General features: G+C 46.9%; 1 protein-coding gene across 1 annotated transcript in view; it reads left to right on the forward strand.

Moving 5' to 3' along the window:
- Positions 1 to 13,654, forward strand: part of LOC146808472 (transient receptor potential cation channel subfamily M member 2-like) — a 2,315,843-nt gene that overhangs the window by 321,652 nt on the left and 1,980,537 nt on the right. The window contains exons 6-7 of the mRNA XM_085623958.1: positions 4,016 to 4,024; positions 7,565 to 7,620. Of these exons, the coding sequence (XP_085480084.1) occupies positions 4,016 to 4,024; positions 7,565 to 7,620 (65 nt within the window). The remainder of the gene's footprint in view (positions 1 to 4,015; positions 4,025 to 7,564; positions 7,621 to 13,654) is intronic.

The raw sequence follows: 13,654 nt of genomic DNA on the forward strand, positions 1-13,654 counted from the left end.
TTCGGATGCGGGAAACCTTTCATTGGTGGAGCCAAATAAAGAACTTAAGAGAAGGATGTGCATTTCTGGTCAAAATGCCGGATTTCACCATAACCACAGATGCTTCCCTCGAGGGATGGGGGGTGCACCTTCAAGGTATGACAGTCAACGGCAGGTGGACTTTCCAACAAAAGAGGTGGCAGATCAACCTTCTGGAGTTACGAGCCATTTTCTTGGCTCTGAAATCATTTCGAACCATCATCAGAGGAACCTCCATACTAATACAAACGGACAATACGACAAGTATGCATTACTTGAACAAACAAGGCGGGACAAAGTCAGCCCTACTATCTCAGCAAGCACTAGAAATTTGGGACTGGGCGATTCGTCACAAAATCAGCCTCACAGCCATTCATGTCCCAGGAGTCACCAATGTTCTGGCGTATTCCCTCAGCAGGTCCACAACATCAAACCACGAGTGGAAACTACATCAACCATCCTTAAACAGAGTCTTTCGACAATGGGGGCACCCCGATCTAGACCTGTTTGCAACCACCCAGAACAGCAAATGCCCATCCTTTGCAAGTTGGGTTCCCTACAAAGACTCATTCGGAAATGCGTTTTCGATTAATTGGTCGCAGATATATGCCTACGCTTTTCCACCGATTCAGTTGGTTCCACGAGTTCTGCGCAAGATCAAGAAACAACCTTGCCACATGATACTCATTGCTCCCAGGTGGCCTCTCCAATACTGGTTTATGGAACTTCTCCTCCTCTCAGAGTGCGAGCCCATCCAGTTTCAACCAATTCCGAACCTTCTGTCCATCCAGAACGGACAAATCTGTCACCCGGACCCAGCATCGCTGAGATTAGCGGCATGGCTCCTCAACACCTTGAATTCACACACCTATATATCCCTGCAGACTGTCATGAAGTTTTGGTTAATGCTCCAACGATGGGGAATGATTCAGGCATGTGAATCTATGAAAGACACCAATACTGGAGAACCACAGATTACAGGTAAGTAACTATTGTTCTACTTCACTATCAGGCCATGCCACTCACATCAGGGCATATCCTACCTTTCACATACAATACACCCTGCCCACAGGGGTACCTTGGGCCTACCTTAGGGGTGACTAACATGCAGAAAAAGGAAGGTTTGGGGACTGGCAAGTGTGTGCACTTGCCAAGTCGTCATGGCAGTCCCAGACTACGCACAGGCTCTGCAATGGAAGGCCTGAGCCACATTTTACAAGCTGCTTCCGTGGGTGACACAATCAGTGCTGCAGGCCAACCAGCAGCATTTGATTTACAGGCCCTGGGCACACATAGTGCACTGTACTAGGGTCTGACAAGTAAATCAAATATGCCAATCATGGAATCACTAATCCATAACATCAATTTACAAAGAGAGCATATGCACTTTAGCACTGATCAGCAGTGGTAAAGTGCCCAGAGTCATAAAACCAACCAGAAACAATGCAGGAGAGAGGCAAAAAGTTCAACAGTGACTAAGATAGTCACTATCCGCCCCCCCCACCACTCACCCACCCTGTCCCTTAAACTACCCCAACCCCTTCCACTGCCCAAAAACCTACCCTGACCCCCAGCACTAAAAACTACTACATCTACCCATTCCCCTCCCACTGCCCTAAGGCCTAAAACCCTACACTACCCGGACCCGCTGCCCCCCACTGTCCCTTAAACTACCCAAACCCCTTCCACTGCCCTAAAACCTACCCTGACCCCCTGCCCTAAAAACTAACCCAAATACACATTTCCCACCCACTGCCCTAAGGCCTAAAACCCTGTACCCTAACTTACACTACCCCGACCTGACCCCTGTCACCCTGCGCTGTCCCTTAAACTACTGCTACCCCTTTCACTGCCCTAAACCTACCACAACCACCTCCCAGCCCTAAAAGCTACACCAACTACCCATTCCCCTCCACTGCCCTAAGGCCTAAAAACCTACACTACCCCACCCGTGCCGTCCCTTAAACTATCCTTTCCCCTCCCACTGCCCTAAGGCCTAAAAACCTACTCTACCCTGCCCCCTGCCCCGTCCCTTTAACTACCCACTGCCCTAAAACCTACCCGAGCCCCCCAGGCCCACTCGCCTCACCATGTCTTCCTGCCTCCTTCCGTCTTCACTGTTCTCCATCCCTGCAGCAGGTAGACCATGCACTGCCTTAACCATGCATATGCATGGTTACGGCATATGTGTGGTTAATGCAAGCGTGGTAGAGCCTGCATATTCGGAACACGTCTGGTTTAGACCTCGGTATTCTGACTGTTCCCTTTTTAGGAATCAGAAAGTATCGAGAATAGCATTCCTGACCCCATTCCTGCTCTGAAACCAATTCTTTTGCACCCTTCTGAAGCAGCGTTTGCACTTCCTACTCGAGGAACAGAAGATGCTCTTCCGAACAAAGCCCTTGTTGGGGTAGAGCGGAAGAAGGGGAATACTCGTGGATGGGTAGGGCATACTCCTACAGTGAGGCAGAAAATAGACAATCCCATCCTCTCACTGGGCAAGCATGATCTAATATGATGAAGCTAAAGCTACTTTCCTGAAACATTGGCTTTTGAGGAAGAAGAGGAGAAAGACGATGCAGGTTGATGGGCAGATAGACGCTGATGACCTCTGCCCCTTCCCTGTAGCTCCAATAAAGGGGATTCGTGGCCTGCTGCTGCCAACTTGTCCCTTGAAACCTCCAAATATATGGGAATCTCTGTAATCCTTATGTTGCGATTGAAGACCCAAGGACCTTGCAGTCATCTCACTGTCTTTAAACATTTGCAGAGCAGAATTTGTGTTGGCACCAAACAGCGATGATCTATCGAACGGCAAATCCATCAATGTTACCGGTACATCTGGCCAGAAGACTGCGTCCCTCAACCAGGCATGTCTCCTCGTGGCCACAGAGGAGCCCATAGCCCTTTCCACCGAATCAGCTGTGTCCAGACCCGATTGTATCACCCGGTGGGCCACTGCTTAAGTACCATTCAGCAGCTCCGAAAAATTACCCTGGAGATCCCCAGGCAACTATGGAATTACCTCCCTTACCGAGTCCATTAAAGCATGAACATGACCCCCTCTTAAACATGTAGCATTTGCTGATTTTAGGGACATATTTCAAGAGGAGAAGACCCTTTTGGCAGTTTGCTCCATCCTCTTAGACTCCCTGTCAGCCGAAGCAGTCGAAAAGAACCAGGCGACAATTTGGTGGAACAAGAAGCCTGTACTGCCAAGCTTTCAGGCGTGGGGTTTGATGACAAAAACCTAGGATCTCCTGGAGCTGGCTTATACCTCCTAACAAGGGACCTTGATACCGCTGCCCAAGACAGGGGATTTTGCCAGATTTCAAGGTCAGTAAGAGCCTCATTAAATGCAACTGTGGTTCAGACGATGTGGACGAATGAAGCACCTCAGTCAACAAGTTCCACTTCAACTTTGCAGAAGGTAGAGGCAACTCTAACATCTCTGCCGCCTTTCTAATCAAAGTGTGATAGAATGTGACCACAGGTGGTGCAGTACCCTTTGGTATCGAAATTCTTACTCTGGAGAGATATCCAGACCACTTGACACGTCCAGTCCTTCAATATCAGCATCCAAAATGTCAGTCAGTCAAAGAGGCTTTATTTCGATATAAATATATCTTAAAAAGCAGAGCAACAGCATTGTACAATAGAAAGATAAAAAGGAAGCAGTGCATGGAAAAATATTCATACAATTCATGCTACTACTAAGGCCAATAAATTAGCTAAAAACAGGGATTAAAAAACAGATTAAACAACATACAAAAGCCTAGATGACCTAATACGCCAAGCCCAACCTAAGAACTTGGCTAAACCACAAGCAAAGAGAGGCCTTGGATCGTTTTTTAATATTCGTAAGGCTTCTATGCAATGTCTGGTACCAAGTTCTCTACAAAGCGGTTTTAACCACCTACTCCGGGGGGCTGCATAAGCGGGACATTCAAACAAAAAGTGAGGGACAGACTCAGACCTCTTATCACAAAATGGACAGAGGGAAGTTGTTTGAAGTGGGACTTTCCACCTGGAAGTTAATTCTTCTACAGGGAGTAAGCCTATTCTGAATTGAAAATATAGGGCCCTGTCTTTACGATTAGAGATAACATCCAGGTAAGGTTCACAAAAGTAAATTTCTTTGACCAAAAGAAAATCCAGAGTGGACCTGCACAGATTGGCATTGCTGCTTCTGATACCCGCCACCCAGCTCCAATGAATCTTTTTTAGCTCAGACTTAGGGGGTGCAGTTCTATTGGACCAGGCCTCGCCAAGACCTAGGCAAACAAGGAGACGCTTAACCTCCCTCAGCCAGAAGATCTTGGACCAGCCTGTTAACCCCAGCACCTCATTAAGGCCCTCCGCATAACTAGATAATTCAGGTGTTCTCCATATGCGTGCCCATAAAAGGAGAGGGCGGAGCCTAGCCTGATCACTGATTGGCCGGGTGCCCAGGTCCAAAAGCAATGGAAGAGTTGGGGTACTATAAGGGAGCCCCATAAGATCTTTATGGAATTTATTTTCTGAGCGGGACAAGTGGTCAACCTTATGGACGCCCCAGAGTTCCGCCCCATAAAGAGCTGCGCTAACCCCCCTTGCCCTATATATATCAAGGACAGGAGCAATGGGTTTCAATGATGAAGCACGATGTTCCTTAAGCAAGGCACCCACCACCCTCTTGTGGGTCAGCAACATTTTTTGATGGTGGCACTTCCATCTCATGGAGTCGCAGAGGCGGATACCAAGATAGTCAAATTCTGACACTCTTTCGAGGGTAACAGAGTCCAAAGATGGAGGTTTAGCCAACCTTTTCGGGGGGTTAAGGACCAAATACTTGGTCTTAGCTGTATTAATAACTAGCCCTCTCACATCACAAAAAGACTTGAAGTTGGTTAATAGACTCTGCAAACCCACCGGGGTTTTAGAAATCAGGAGGGTGTATCCAAAATGACAATCTCACTCTGTTCAACATCCTGATTTTCATTAAAAAAACGCTCTTCCTCCAAAAGGCTTTGAGCATCTCTTCAAAACCGTTTCTTCGGCATCAGTGGCTGTTGCTCAGACAGCAGTGGAATCGGTTCCGGGCGAAACAGCGTTGGTTTGGATCTAGGCGGCGAATGAGAAACATCAGTAATTGTCAAAGACTCTTGCCCTTCTCACACTGACAACTGCGCTGGCTGTCTCAGCGCCGCCAGAGGCCAGTACACCTGCCTCATTGCCATGAAAGGCATAAAATGTGGCTGAAAGCCTTCAAAGGAATATGAAAGTGGACCCATGGGCCAGCTGTCAGACCAAATAGGGTTGCAGCTGTTGCTAAATGTTAAATACTAAACATATCATTTAAGAAGGTCACAAGATCTGATCCAGGAGTCGGAAACGCCAGATACTCCTGCTCCTGGATGACCAGCACTGGTGCAGGATGCAGTAGAGGGGCTACCAGATCAGAATCTGGCTCTGGCAAAACCAGCTCAGTCGGAGTCACTGGCCTCAGAGCCAGAGATGACACTGGAGGCACTTCTCGAGAAGGAGTCAGAGATATCTCCTCTCTTCCCTCACAAGTCCTTGGACCCATGGACATCGACCTCTGGACCCCCAATATGAAAAAAAATACCTGAGCAGGAGCAATTTACTTTTAGAAAGAACAGGATTCAGCAAACAGGAGAGAGCGGAGACCGCAACAGTAAAAGTCCTTTGAAATTCTGCTCCAAGAGTGTTATTCTGTGGTTGTTCGTGGGGTAGTTCAATCCCATCCTTGTCGCCAATATGTTAGAGCATGAATCCAACTCACTAGAGTCTTACTTTAGCCTTTATTGGCAAGCAAAGTAACGTAGTCCAGAGGGCCCAGGGCATAGCCACCACAGGACACACACAAACAGTCTCAGAACACTATAACATACATAGTGAAACCATGGCAGCAACGCAAGATTCCAACCACAATAATATAATATTGCATACAACAGAAAATGAGAATAAACCTATGATGAAAACACAGAAGAGATATGAGAAAATACACAACACCACACATCCCCGGAAGTGTGATGTCGAGAACCATGGTGCTACTTCTTCTTGTGCTTCTGTTTGGACGACCTTGAAGTATGTGGAGACGGGGACTCCAATTGAGGCCGGGACCTTTGACGACCTCTCTTCTGCTTTTTACCACTTACCATAAAAAATGTGACCTCCCTTTCTTTTAAAGCTTTCAGAATCATCTGACGACATGACGGACAGGCTTCAACATCATGATCAGATGCCAGGCACAAAAGGCAATTATCGTATTGCTCAATGATGGACATTTGACCACCGCACTCCCTGCAGGACTTGAATCCTGACTTTCGCGAAGGAGACATCTTTACTTGCAATAATGCTGCACCTGCAGAAAAGTAAGAAATCTTCCACAATATGGAAAGCCTTGGAAAAACCAAGGAGCGATGGCATGGAAAGAAGGGAATTGACTTCAGCACGGCAACAAGGTCTTCTTATGGCTCTGATGATGTCAGATGGAGTTGCGTGCGGAGCCCTGGTATTGTGACATCCTCATCAACAATGGAGAGTTTGAGAGAAAGTTTCTGTTGTTTGTTGCACATGGGGGATATTTAAACGTTGAGGAATCCACAGGTAGATGTATGCATCAGAAAGATTTGAGCAGCAGTGCAGTATTATGCTTGTGGTTTACAGTAAAAACAAAATCCATGATGCACACATGGGTCAATAATGCTTTACTGGGGAATTATTGGTGGTTTTGGTTCGCCTGTCCCGAATCAAGAATAACTCGTCGCCAATGAAAAGTTTGTGCTATACACGAAGATCAGGATTATAAACGAAGTTTTCTTCCAAGAGCTTCCAACACCACCAACAGCTCATTGCCAGGCTCTTACTCCAGCTACAACTGCCAGAGCATAAAACCATCCAAGTCTTCACATTTCCTTTTACATGCATGAATTTCTAAAGTACTTATGACACATACAAGGTACAGTATTTACACTTTACCACAACACATTCATCGGTGCCAATTCTGTCTAAAAGTCACACAAAATTCAAACAATTCCAGTGTAGGCTGGGTTTGTGTTTTATAGCTTTTTCTGCTTAGATGGTGGCTTTGTGTGATTTTCAGTGAAAATGTTTGGGATATGTTTGTGATAACTCAGTAGCATTGTGTTTTTCTATTTTAGGGTTCGCAACATAGCCATGTGGTAGGCATGGCTCTGTGCTTTGTAATATAGCCTTGTTTTCTGCATAATTATCACATTTTGTGCTGTCTTCGCTTTTTGTTTCATTCTATGACAATGTGTTAGGGGTGTTTTCATGCTCAATATCACCGTAATGTGTTTTTATAGCAGGGGTAGCTTTGTGTGGCATGATCGACTAGCTTGTTCTTCTATTTTGTGGGTAGCTCTATGTTTCATTCAGTATCAATTGCTTTCTCTATTGCAGGGTTGGTCTCATACTATGATGTGTTTTTTGTTGTGTGGGCAGATATTATTGTGTTTTTGTTGTGTGATTGGCTCTGTCTGTCGTATTGTAACTAATAGTTTTCCTGTTTTAGAGCCAGTCACGAAGATCCCCACTGTGTGTGTGGTATTATCGGGAAGTCTGAACACCCTAGATGTAAGTATTGCTGGATGGAAGAAGGAGCACAACAAAAATGTCTGAAAATGGGATCGAAAGGAAGGGAGAGTTGGGTAGGGCATCAGCCCACTGGTCACACTTTTAAGGTGAACAAAGGCATGGCATGGTGGTGGCACATATTTCGGAGGTCACGGGGTTGGTCATTGTATCTTGTCATCTATATTTGAAACATGTAGTGCCACACATCAGAAGAGTACTAGTTTTCCTGACCTTTGTGTGCAAGGTGGCCATGTGTGGGGTTCCATGAGTGGTCTCTGTTATGACTTTACCACCACCGGTGGTGGTTTCTCCGCTTAGGCGAAGGAGCATTGCCTCACTGCTCTCAGAGCATCGCAAAGGAGAAATAAAATAATAATGACAGAACGTTATTATCATTTTATTTTTAGTGGAGCTTGGAGCTAGGTTAGGGCTGGGCAGGGCGGACCGGGCTTGCCATGCCAGAGGGCAGATGAGTGGTATAATTTGCACCTTAAGTGCGCATGACGGTTTGGCCAGACTTCTGTGGACGGCCAAACCATCAGGTGCACTTAGCATGTTCTCCACCCAGCTGTATTGCACATCCTGAGTGGAGAACACGCACAGACTCCCACTCCCTGTCTGAGGGCTGAACCACGGTGCTCAGACCAATCACAATGCTGCTGTCATGCTGGTGACAGCAGTGTCGTGATTGGCTAGGGGAGTCTTGGAACCTATCTGCTGCCGGGAGCCAGGAGAACAGCGAGTTCAGAGAATAAACAGCAGCTGGTGACTGCCGATGAACAGGTAAGTCTTCTTTTTTAATCTATTTTTCTAACCTCCCCACCACCGTTCCCTACCAGCAGCCTCTAATTACTACAATTTTTAGTCCCTCGACTGCCTGAATTCTGGCTGCCCCAGTACTACATTACCCCCCTTAAACGACCACAAACTAAAGACAATCCATCCTTTGCTTTTTTTCAAGGTGGCGTAGGTGTAACGTGTGTTGCATTCCAAATCAGCACCGTAAATAACCACAGGGTAAAGATAATCCTTGCCACCCTCTATTTCCGGGTGGGGTATGTGTAATGTGTGTTGCATTCCCAATCACTACCGTAAATGACCACAGGTTAGAAATAATCCATGCACACTCTTCTTCTGGGTGGGGTATGTTTAATGTTTGTGTTGCAACCAAAAACCTCACCGTAAATTACCACAGGCTAAAGACAATCCACATCACACACTTTTTCCGGGTGAGATATGTTTAATGGATGTTTTGCATCCGAATACAATAAACAAGGGGATTCTCTTTGAGGTGTAGAAGTTCTTCCAGATTTTCAAAATCCAACTGGGTCTCATGCATGAACATGCATCACACCCCCTCCAGGAGCTGCTAGCCTCTTCTTCTATAAGGATATAGAGCAGAGGAGTAGGTCCAGCCTCTGCTTCCTCTGTTCTTACTCTGAAAAGTGTACAAAAATATTCTGTCCCTGGCCCTAAAAGCTTCCCTAGCCGGACCTCAAGGGGATAGAAACACAGGCTTATTCAGTTTATACTACAAGTCTGATGTGTGGATGAACTTTCACGGCCTCAACCTGAAGTAGAGATTGAAGATAGGCTTTCGTCAATGCTGACTGCCATCTGCTTCCACTATGGGAACCACCACTGAGGACAAAGTAGCAACTGCCTCATGCCCAGGCCATTCCATAGTAATTAAAAACAAGCATTGTCAAAGCTATTGTGAGAAGTTGGCCTGGTATATGCTGTCCACTAGGCAAAGTGGGCACCTTGCACCAGTCCAAACGACCCTTATTGATGATTAGGTTAAATACAGCCTTTATTGAAAGCTATCCTAGTGGTAGCTATGGAGAGCAGCCTTCAGGCTAAGTCTCGAAGGAATTTAAAGCAGCTTGGTTTACCAAATTATAACCTCCTGAATGACCAAAGGAAAGGAGAAGCACACAAGTGGTATTATAAAAATATGTATTTAATACTAAACACTCTCTACTAATCTCTTTTGAGATTAGAGCACAAAGTACACAATATAAAATCACTAGAACGACAGTAAATAGCACAATACACAGTGGACCCCAGGGGGAGACCAAACCATATACTAAGAAAGTGGTACAACAACCATGACTTGACTAGACCCAGTGCCTAGAGCACGTAGAATCCCTGGGATCCCAAGGAACTACCCAAGGTAGTGACACATAGGACCCACAGAAGACGTGTGCAGTGTGGGAACACAAGCACGAGCTTCGTACAACTCTATGGGAAAGTCGTGGTTGGAATTTTAAAGATTAAGGACACTTAGGAGAGGACTTCAAGCAAACCCTTTGGAAAATAGAAGGTTCTAAGGCCAGCACCCTTGAGAGTACTGAGGTACCCGTGTTACCTATCCCAGGAGAGCCAGGTGCATAGGGGTCAAGTGGTGTCGGAAACGCTCATTGATTTCAATGGCGTGATGCGAAGAAGTGCTGCTGCCGGGAAGATGAGAAGTGTCTGGTGTGATCCAAGCCTGGATTGGAGCTGAGAAGAACCTGAAAGCAGAGGGGACAGAGTCTGGGTCACTTCAGGGTGACCAGAGGCTCGTTAGACCAATGCCCACCGCTGTCGGTGCTTCAGGTGAGAAGAGGTGAAGCTTGACTCTGCAGCCACGGGGACCAGGAGACGTCGATGATGACCAAAGTCTGGAGGTGAGCTATCCCATGAAGTATGTTGAGTGCTGGGGGGTCAGTGTCCGGATTGAACACCAACAAGCCTTAGCAACTGCAACCAACGTGGTCAGAGAAAAGATGCTTCGGTGAGGACCAGCAAGGTCCTGGGGACTCCCCAAGCAATGGAGAGTCAGGGCACGTCTGGAACAACCAGGAAAGCCCATTGAAAGTTAAAGTTGCCTTCACAAGGACCCATAGGCCAACGGACCAGGGATCACGAAGGGACCTCGAGCTGAATCACAAAGTACCAGCCCATGGAACACTCGTGGAGTGTAGGCCGGAAATCTGCAATTACTGCTCGGGGTCAGGACTACAAGTAGCCCAAAGCACAGCCTCAGGGATCGCCAAAAAGCATATTCTGCTGCAAATGAACATGGTGCACAGGGGTACGGGTTGCACAGTCCCCACGAGGGCTGCGGGTCTCAGGTTTGCTGAGAGCACTAGTCGACCTCAGGGACACTTGGGAACCCACCTCCTGTGTTGCAGAAATCTTCGGAGTCCTTAGGAGCTTCGTAGAAGCAAACCGGTCAGATGAGTTTCAGGTGTCTGCCTTGCAGGGGAGTAACTCTTTTACTCCAATGGAGATTCTTCAGTAGTCCAGCAAAGCGTAGATCGTCGAAGGATACTTGGTTTCTGTAGCAGAGTTTAGTCCAGGTAATATCTAAAGTCCTGTAGTCAGGGTTCCTACTTTATACCCAAGGAAGGGGTGAACCAAACTCTGGGGACCCACCTATCAGAGGGTCAGGACAGAGGGGTGGCTACACCCATGTCCTTTGTCCAGTTTCACACCACAGCAGGAGCAAATGGCTCCTGCAACCGGTTTGAGATGGACTATGCACAGGGACACCAAATGTGCCCCCAGTGCAAACATCAAAGCACTCTCAGAGTGCACCCACCCAGCCCCAATACACTAAAGCCTGTCTGGGAGGTGGTCACACCTCCCTGTGACAGGAATCCTATTGTCCAACCTTCCCCTGCCAGTGTTTTGTCCAGCAGCGGGAGGGCAAACTCGTGTCTGTGGCTGGCAGCATCCATCTTGTGATGCCAGGGTCGAGAAAGCTGGTACCGGGTGTACCGGTGTTGTCATATTTCGCCCTCTAGGAGGGTGAAATCATATCTCCCACACCAGTTACTGGTGTGGAGGTATGATTTCAAACACGGAAATCGGAGGCCGCAGAGACGACTGGAGGCTCAACGCAGACACTGACCGAAAGTATTGGTCAATTCCTCTGCCGGACTACTCCATGGGGCATGTTTGGCAACAAGCCAACTAATGCTCTAAGAGGGAATCCCCCTCTCACATGCAAAGCACCTTAGCGAGTGCTACACATTACTCAAAATTACACAATCACTTAAATCTAAGTAATTTGCACCTACACACTTTGGTCCTGAGGAAAGCCAGTTTTAATCATAAAGGCCTGGCTGAAACATGTAGACCACACCTGGATGTAGGAAACCCTAATTAACATTCCTATCACATCTAACAGCCTTTTTTTTAATGCTAACAGTGACCCAGTTATTCAAATATAATTTACCCTCGGGTACTGGGATCCCTGCATAGCTTTTAAATTGTCACTTTCACGTCACTACACTGCACACTCAGATACATACCTGCACCGCTGTATCCAGGCGTCGAAGCACACCCGGGACACACTCGGTATCACTGGGTGGGCCCGATGATGAAGCATGCCACCAACTAGGTTGGTGGGTGAGGGCTTCATGAACAAACAAAATGGTTTGTACCCTGCCTTACAGTCTTGAGTCTATGTAAATTCACAAATAGGCTAGTCCTTTTTGATCTCACATATAAACCCCGGGGATACGGACTAGCTACCTAGTCCTCTCTCTCTCCTTTGATAGTGATATATGATTTCAAACACGACATGTTTCCTTGCAGCCGTTTTAAAATTAGCCTTTACCGTGAGTTTATAATGCACTTAAGAGTATATGGTTGGCTGCATCACAAACAACCCCGGAATAGAGGTTCAGAAGGCTACAGAGGGGCTCTGCTCATGCAAGGGCACCCTCTCACATAAAACCCAGCACCCTCCCTTCAGGATTGATAAGGCCTGCCATACGGGTGACTGATAGGTTTATATGTGCAGTGATATAAGGTAGATATAGTGAACCTATATCTAAGTAAGGGGTGCATGCACCACCTTACACAGGATGCTGTAGCCAACTTATGGTGTCAGTTTGAGTGGTCTCTCAGGGGTGGCAAAATACATGCAGAGGCCTCTGGGGTACCTAAGCCCTGGGTATATAGTATACACATACTAGGGACTTATGAGGCTACCCCAGAATCCAATCTGGAGTGTACCTAACGTACATGCAATACCAATTTAGGGAGAAAGCAGAGAGACTGGGATCTTGATTAGCAGGATCCCAGTCAGACTAAGTCGAAAACCAGAAAAACACCAGCAAAAAAGTGGGGGTAACCATGCAGTCAGATTCCACCTTCCTACAGCCATTGTCAAAGATTCAGTTCTAATGCATGCAGACAGATTCATACATCCACAGATGCCCATTTACATAAAGTTCACCAGTTATACAGCTACCCATGTGCACAGACCAGCTCACACACAGACATCATTGCACACAGGCAAATAGTTGTACCTTACCAGGAGTAGCAGGGGGCATAGAGGGATGGGAATCTGTGGATCACAGGGTGAGGAGTGGTGCAAGGCCCCAAGGGGAAGTTCTCTAGTGATGCACCCCAGAGGAGCACTGTGGGGAGTGTGTCAGGGTCGAACTGAGTGAGGTGCCTCATGGGCAACATTGTTTGAGGTGCCTCAAAGGTAGTGCTGAATCGGGTACTGTTGTAATCTCTGTAGAAAGACACCTGGAGCCAGGAGGTATTCTTAAGCCATCTTTATTTAGTCTCCAGTTCAGGTTACATCTGTCTCTACTCCAGCCAGCCTAGTTTTCTTAAGTTAGTTCTGTGAATCGGGCCCCCTGTGTGCAGCCACTGCACACTTTCCGTTTTTACATCTTTATGATGAAAGATCCTAAATTGACTTTTTCTTCTTTCTGTGGCTGGAACACCATAAGTGGCTGTAGTTTGACTACTCCTCCAACTCACTGTAATCCTTTTGTGGCTAACGTTGTGGCTGGAACACCAGATTCGGCTGTAGCTTAGCTACTCCTCCAACTCACTGTAGTCCTTTAGATGTTTGTAGTATTCCCAGGCTGTAGTGTCCTTTTGATGACACTTCTCTGTGGGCTGTCCAATGGAAAGGACACTGGTGGGGCTGGCGCTGGCTTTCCTGGGAATTCTTTCTTTGTAGATGTAGTTGCTTGTAGGATCTCTTAGTTTCGCCTTTATTTCCTTTATAGTTCCT

Source organism: Triturus cristatus, chromosome 8 (genome assembly GCF_964204655.1).
Source record: "Triturus cristatus chromosome 8, aTriCri1.1, whole genome shotgun sequence".
NCBI classification, from domain to species: domain Eukaryota; kingdom Metazoa; phylum Chordata; class Amphibia; order Caudata; family Salamandridae; genus Triturus; species Triturus cristatus.